The 8,411-nt window shown below is 49.0% G+C and overlaps 1 protein-coding gene across 2 annotated transcripts in view; it reads left to right on the top strand.

Moving 5' to 3' along the window:
* The first annotated feature begins 4,079 nt into the window (after positions 1-4,079).
* RAB3GAP1 (RAB3 GTPase activating protein catalytic subunit 1) overlaps positions 4,080-8,411 on the top strand; it is a 114,069-nt gene continuing 109,737 nt past the window's right edge. Inside the window, exon 1 of one of the 2 annotated variants that reach the window (XM_077273071.1) lies at positions 4,080-4,254. In XM_077273071.1, the coding sequence (XP_077129186.1) occupies positions 4,237-4,254 (18 nt within the window). In that variant the 5' untranslated portion in view covers positions 4,080-4,236. The remainder of the gene's footprint in view (positions 4,255-8,411) is intronic. The other variant, XM_077273070.1, reaches the window with a different exon arrangement.

Raw genomic sequence — 8,411 nt, 5'->3', positions numbered from 1 at the left:
AACCAGCAGTCAGCAGAGTGTTTGGGATTGTCCCCTCGGAGAGGAGGAGGAGGGTGGTGGAGGAAGCAGGCTGCGACTCCATTGTACACGCCGACAGGCACGCATCATGTATACAATCCACGACATTTCAGCATGTTGGGAGTTGTAGTTTCCCACCTGACACTAATACTAACTGAAAAAAAAAAAAGTTATGTTTGAGTTATCAGTTATAAGATCTCTGCTGGCTCTCAGTGAATGGGGACATAGTTCTGTACATCAGGCTGCGATCCTGTGCTGCTGACACCAGTGCACGGGGCGTCACAGTGTATCAGAGGCCTTTCTTGTAAAAAACTCCAGAGAACTCGAGCACCGAGAATTTAGGAAGTTGTGGAACTTTATCGAAGGCTGCGCTGCCTGTCCTCTGAGAAGAGTCCCCAGATGATGAACTGACTATGGAGTGTCCTGTTTCTGAGACCACAGTGATCAGATGTGATCTGATGAGGAGCCTGGAAGTGTTCATCTTTCCTGCAGCGCCTCCACAGGAGAAATGAAGCATTACATGACGTGTGTTGATGCTGGTGGGCTATGTGTCTAATATAGCAGCATGCCGGGTCCTCCAGAGCCAATGAAGAGCTGTTTGGATGAGTGTTCAGTGGGGAGAGGGTCCCAGTGCCGGAATGTAATTAAGCTGCCTGATTTCCCACCCCGCCATCATCCATCTCCGGAGAGTCATGAGGTCATCAGACGGTTGGTTAGTCCCCCTGACATTGGTGGTTTATGGCCCATTAATAGTACTAAAAAAAGAAATCTAAATATGGAGCAGAAATCAGAGGGTTAATGGATAAATTTTAATATTTTTATTGGTGGGACAAAACCAGGAAATGAGACCAAAAGACACAGCACTCATGCAGTAAATGGTTAAAGGTGCTCAAGTAGGGTGTCCAACCCGTAATGTACAAAATAGAAAAAACTTGGCACTCAAAGAAGCAAATTGGCGTGAAAAGAAAATCCCTTTTATTGCGCATCCAATGATCAAATAGTTAAACGTTTTCGGTCCACACTCAGACCTTCATCAGAACTGGGTCTGTAGAGAAAATTACATGTCCCAATACAGGTGTCCTGTCCTCTTTTGATATCTCAGGGAGGGTTTCAGGACCCCTGGATACCGAAAGGAGCCCAAGCCGAACAGCGCGTTGAGGTATGCGATCGTGTCAATTGTCTCAGCTGTCAGTGGTAATCCATGGTAAACACATCACAGTCACTGCTGGCATCTCTGTGTTATTGTTTTGTTTCCTGGAAAAGACTCTGTACCTTGTTACTATGACAAACGGCAATTCTAGAAAAGTGTTCTCTCTCCTCACTGCAGAAAGGATCTTATCCTCTATCTGTGTATACAGGGAGCTCCCCCTAGTGGTGGCTGCAGACAGGATCTTATCATGTATCTCTGTATACAGGGAGCTCCCCCTAGTGGTGGCTGCAATCTTATCATGTATCTCTCTATACAGGGAGCTCCCCCTAGTGGTGACTGCAGAAAGGATCTTATCTTCTATCTGTGTATACAGGGAGCTCCCCCTAGTGGTGGCTGCAGACCGGACCTTATCATGTATCTCTGTATACAAGGAGCTCCCCCTAGTGGTGGCTGCAGACAGGATCTTATCATGTATCTCTGTATACAGGGAGCTCCCCCTAGTGGTGGCTGCAGACCGGACCTTATCATGTATCTCTGTATACAGGGAGCTCCCCCTAGTGGTGGCTGCAGACAGGATCTTATTATGTATCTCTGTATACAGGGAGCTCCCCCTAGTGGTGACTGCAGACAGAATCTTATCATGTATCTCTGTATACAGGGAGCTCCCCCTAGTGGTGACTGCAGACAGAATCTTATCATGTATCTCTGTATACAGGGAGCTCCCCCTAGTGGTGGCTGCATGCAGGATCTTATCATGTATCTCTGTATACAGGGAGCTCCCCCTAGTGGTGGCTGCAGACAGGATCTTATCATGTATCTCTGTATACAGGGAGCTCCCCCTAGGGATCTTATCATGTATCTGTGTACAGGGAGCTCCCCCTAGTGGTGGCTGCAGACAGGATCTTATCATGTATCTCTGTATACAGGGAGCTCCCCCTAGTGGTGGCTGCAGACAGGATCTTATCATGTATCTCTGTATACAGGGGGCTCCCCCTAGTGGTGGCTGCAGACAGGATCTTATTATGTATCTCTGTATACAGGGAGCTCCCCCTAGTGGTGACTGCAGACAGAATCTTATCATGTATCTCTGTATACAGGGAGCTCCCCCTAGTGGTGGCTGCATGCAGGATCTTATCATGTATCTCTGTATACAGGGAGCTCCCCCTAGTGGTGGCTGCAGACAGGATCTTATCATGTATCTCTGTATACAGGGAGCTCCTCCTAGTGGTGGCTGCATGCAGAATCTTATCCTGTATCTCTGTATACAGGGAGCTCCCCCTAGTGGTGGCTGCAGACAGAATCTTATCATGTATCTCTGTATACAGGGAGCTCCCCCTAGTGGTGACACCAGACAGAATCTTATCCTGTATCTCTGTATACAGGGAGCTCCCCCTAGTGGTGGCTGCAGACAGAATCTTATCATGTATCTCTGTATACAGGGAGCTCCCCCTAGTGGTGACACCAGACAGAATCTTATCCTGTATCTCTGTATACAGGGAGCTCCCCCTAGTGGTGGCTGCAGACAGGCTCTTATCATGTATCTCTGTATACAGGGAGCTCCTCCTAGTGGTGGCCGCAGACAGGATCTTATCCTGTATCTCTGTATACAGGGAGCTCCCCCTAGTGGTGGCTGCAGACAGGCTCTTATCATGTATCTCTGTATACAGGGAGCTCCTCCTAGTGGTGGCCGCAGACAGGATCTTATCATGTATCTCTGTATACAGGGAGCTCCTCTTAGTGGTGGCTGCAGACAGAATCTTATCATGTATCTCTGTATACAGGGAGCTCCCCCTAGTGGTGGCTGCAGACAGGATCTTATCATGTATCTCTGTATACAGGGAGCTCCCCCTAGTGGTGGCTGCAGACAGAATCTTATAATGTATCTCTGTATACAGGGAGCTCCCCCTAGTGGTGGCTGCAGACAGGATCTTATCATGTATCTCTGTATACAGGGAGCTCCCCCTAGTGGTGGCTGCAGACAGAATCTTATAATGTATCTCTGTATACAGGGAGCTCCTCTTAGTGGTGGCTGCAGACAGGATCTTATCATGTATCTCTGTATACAGGGAGCTCCCCCTAGTGGTGGCTGCAGACAGGATCTTGTCATGTATCTCTGTATACAGGGAGCTCCCCCTAGTGGTGACTGCAGACAAGATCTTATCATGTATCTCTGTATACAGGGAGCTCCTCTTAGTGGTGGCTGCAGACAGGATCTTATCATGTATCTCTGTATACAGGGAGCTCCCCCTAGTGGTGACTGCAGACAGGCTCTTATCATGTATCTCTGTATACAGGGAGCTCCCCCTAGTGGTGGCTGCAGACAGGATCTTATCATGTATCTCTGTATACGGGGAGCTCCCCCTAGTGGTGACTGCAGACAGGATCTTATCATGTATCTCTGTATACAGGGAGCTCCCCCTAGTGGTGGCTGCAGACAGGACCTTATCATGTATCTCTGTATACAGGGAGCTCCCCCTAGTGGTGACTGCAGACAGGATCTTATCATGTATCTCTGTATACAGGGAGCTCCCCCTAGTGGTGACTGCAGACAGGATCTTATCATGTATCTCTGTATATGGGGAGCTCCCCCTAGTGGTGACTGCAGACAGGATCTTATCATGTATCTCTGTATACAGGGAGCTCCCCCTAGTGGTGGCTGCAGACAGGATCTTATCATGTATCTCTGTATACAGGGAGCTCCCCCTAGTGGGGATCCCATGACTTCTATGTACGCCCATGAAGCTCCTTCTCGCAGCTTCGTCTTTATTGTTCACAAAAGGCAATAGTTCCCAATCCCCCGCAGTGTGAAGGGTTAACAACTGTCCATGTCACCGGTCACTCTCGTTGCTGTGTGACATTTAGCCGGTTACAGCCGATAATTACAGAGCCCTAGATGGTCTATTCCGCACACAGACCCCGGGCCGCAGTCTCCCCGCCGTCCCCGGTGTCCGCTCCCCGCCGTCCCCGGTGTCCGCTCCCCGCCGTCCTGCGGCCGCTCTCAGGGTTACGGCCGTTTCGCTCCACTTCCGGCTTCCCGGCATGCACCGCTGACGTCACCAGTTTCCACGATGGCGGCGGACAGTGATGTGAGTACAGCGGCTCCTGTCATCTGTCACTGCCGGGGTGTGAGTGTGAGTGTGACTGTGAGTGCGGTGTGTTCAGTCACGAGTGCGGCCCCTGTATGCAAAACGTGTATAATGTATCCCCTAAATATGTATACACCGTGCACCCTGTATACACCGTACACCCTGTATACACCGTACACCCTGTATGTATACACCGTACACCCTGTATGTATACACCGTACACCCTGTATGTGTACACCGTACACCCTGTATGTGTACACCGTACACCCTGTATGTGTACACCGTACACCCTGTATGTGTACACCGTACACCCTGTATGTGTACACCGTACACCCTGTATGTGTACACCGTACACCCTGTATGTGTACACCGTACACCCTGTATGTGTACACCGTACACCCTGTATGTGTACACCGTACACCCTGTATGTGTACACCGTACACCCTGTATGTGTACACCGTACACCCTGTATGTGTACACCGTACACCCTGTATGTGTACACCGTACACCCTGTATGTATACACCGTGCACCCTGTGTACACCCTGTATGTGTACACCGTACACCCTGTATGTGTACACCGTACACCCTGTATGTGTACACCGTACACCCTGTATGTGTACACCGTACACCCTGTATGTGTACACCGTACACCCTGTATGTATATACCGTGCACCCTGTGTACACCCTGTATGTATACACCGTACACCCTGTATGTATACACCGTACACCCTGTATGTGTACACCGTACACCCTGTATGTGTACACCGTACACCCTGTATGTGTACACCGTACACCCTGTATGTGTACACCGTACACCCTGTATGTGTACACCGTACACCCTGTATGTGTACACCGTACACCCTGTATGTGTACACCGTACACCCTGTATGTGTACACCGTACACCCTGTATGTGTACACCGTACACCCTGTATGTATATACCGTGCACCCTGTATGTATATACCGTGCACCCTGTGTACACCCTGTATGTATACACTGTACACCCTGTATGTACCGTTCACCCTGTATATACCGTACACTCTGTGTATATGGTACACCCTGTATGTATACACCGTACACCCTGTAAATATAAACCGTACACCCTGTATGTATACACCGTACACCCTGTATGTATACACCGTACACCCTGTATGTATACACCGTACACCCTGTATGTATACACCGTACACCCTGTATGTATACACCGTACACCCTGTATGTATACACCGTACACCCTGTATGTATACACCGTACACCCTGTATGTATACACCGTACACCCTGTATGTATACACCGTACACCCTGTATGTATACACCGTACACCCTGTATGTATACACCGTACACCCTGTATGTATACACCGTACACCCTGTATGTATACACCGTACACCCTGTATGTATACACCGTACACCCTGTATGTATACACCGTACACCCTGTATGTATACACCGTACACCCTGTATGTATACACCGTACACCCTGTATGTATACACCGTACACCCTGTATGTATACACCGTACACCCTGTATGTATACACCGTGCACCCTGTGTACACCCTGTATGTATACACCGTGCACCCTGTGTACACCCTGTATGTATACACCGTACACCCTGTATGTATACACCGTACACCCTGTATGTACACACTGTACACCCTGTATGTACACACCGTACACCCTGTATGTATACACCGTACACCCTGTATGTGTACACCGTACACCCTGTATGTGTACACCGTACACCCTGTATGTGTACACCGTACACCCTGTATGTGTACACCGTACACCCTGTATGTGTACACCGTACACCCTGTATGTGTACACCGTACACCCTGTATGTGTACACCGTACACCCTGTATGTGTACACCGTACACCCTGTATGTGTACACCGTACACCCTGTATGTGTACACCGTACACCCTGTATGTGTACACCGTACACCCTGTATGTGTACACCGTACACCCTGTATGTATACACCGTACACCCTGTATGTATACACCGTACACCCTGTATGTATACACCGTACACCCTGTATGTATACACCGTGCACCCTGTATACACCGTACACCCTGTATGTACACACCGTACACCCTGTATGTACACACCGTACACCCTGTATGTACACACCGTACACCCTGTATGTACACACCGTACACCCTGTATGTACACACCGTACACCCTGTATGTACACACCGTACACCCTGTATGTACACACCGTACACCCTGTATGTACACACAGTACACCCTGTATGTACACACCGTACACCCTGTATGTATACACCGTACACCCTGTATGTATACACCGTGCACCCTGTGTACACCCTGTATGTGTACACCGTACACCCTGTATGTGTACACCGTACACCCTGTATGTGTACACCGTACACCCTGTATGTGTACACCGTACACCCTGTATGTGTACACCGTACACCCTGTATGTGTACACCGTACACCCTGTATGTGTACACCGTACACCCTGTATGTATATACCGTGCACCCTGTGTACACCCTGTATGTATACACCGTACACCCTGTATGTATACACCGTGCACCCTGTATACACCGTACACCCTGTATGTACACACCGTACACCCTGTATGTGTACACCGTACACCCTGTATGTGTACACCGTACACCCTGTATGTGTACACCGTACACCCTGTATGTGTACACCGTACACCCTGTATGTGTACACCGTACACCCTGTATGTGTACACCGTACACCCTGTATGTGTACACCGTACACCCTGTATGTGTACACCGTACACCCTGTATGTGTACACCGTACACCCTGTATGTGTACACCGTACACCCTGTATGTGTACACCGTACACCCTGTATGTGTACACCGTACACCCTGTATGTGTACACCGTACACCCTGTATGTGTACACCGTACACCCTGTATGTGTACACCGTACACCCTGTATGTGTACACCGTGCACCCTGTATGTATATACCGTGCACCCTGTATGTATATACCGTGCACCCTGTGTACACCCTGTATGTATACACTGTACACCCTGTATGTACCGTTCACCCTGTATATACCGTACACTCTGTGTATATGGTACACCCTGTATGTATACACCGTACACCCTGTAAATATAAACCGTACACCCTGTATGTATACACCGTACACCCTGTATGTATACACCGTACACCCTGTATGTATACACCGTACACCCTGTATGTATACACCGTACACCCTGTATGTATACACCGTACACCCTGTATGTATACACCGTACACCCTGTATGTATACACCGTACACCCTGTATGTATACACCGTACACCCTGTATGTATACACCGTACACCCTGTATGTATACACCGTACACCCTGTATGTATACACCGTACACCCTGTATGTATACACCGTGCACCCTGTGTACACCCTGTATGTATACACCGTGCACCCTGTGTACACCCTGTATGTATACACCGTACACCCTGTATGTATACACCGTACACCCTGTATGTATACACCGTACACCCTGTATGTACACACCGTACACCCTGTATGTACACACCGTACACCCTGTATGTGTACACCGTACACCCTGTATGTGTACACCGTACACCCTGTATGTGTACACCGTACACCCTGTATGTGTACACCGTACACCCTGTATGTGTACACCGTACACCCTGTATGTGTACACCGTACACCCTGTATGTGTACACCGTACACCCTGTATGTGTACACCGTACACCCTGTATGTGTACACCGTACACCCTGTATGTGTACACCGTACACCCTGTATGTGTACACCGTACACCCTGTATGTGTACACCGTACACCCTGTATGTGTACACCGTACACCCTGTATGTGTACACCGTACACCCTGTATGTGTACACCGTACACCCTGTATGTGTACACCGTACACCCTGTATGTGTACACCGTACACCCTGTATGTGTACACCGTACACCCTGTATGTGTACACCGTACACCCTGTATGTGTACACCGTACACCCTGTATGTGTACACCGTACACCCTGTATGTGTACACCGTACACCCTGTATGTGTACACCGTACACCCTGTATGTGTACACCGTACACCCTGTATGTGTACACCGTACACCCTGTATGTGTATACCGTGCACCCTGTATGTATATACCGTGCACCCTGTGTACACCCTGTATGTATACACCG

This window comes from Ranitomeya variabilis, chromosome 7, assembly GCF_051348905.1.
Source record: "Ranitomeya variabilis isolate aRanVar5 chromosome 7, aRanVar5.hap1, whole genome shotgun sequence".
NCBI classification, from domain to species: Eukaryota; Metazoa; Chordata; class Amphibia; order Anura; family Dendrobatidae; genus Ranitomeya; species Ranitomeya variabilis.
This window is presented reverse-complemented; position numbering and strand designations above follow the sequence as displayed.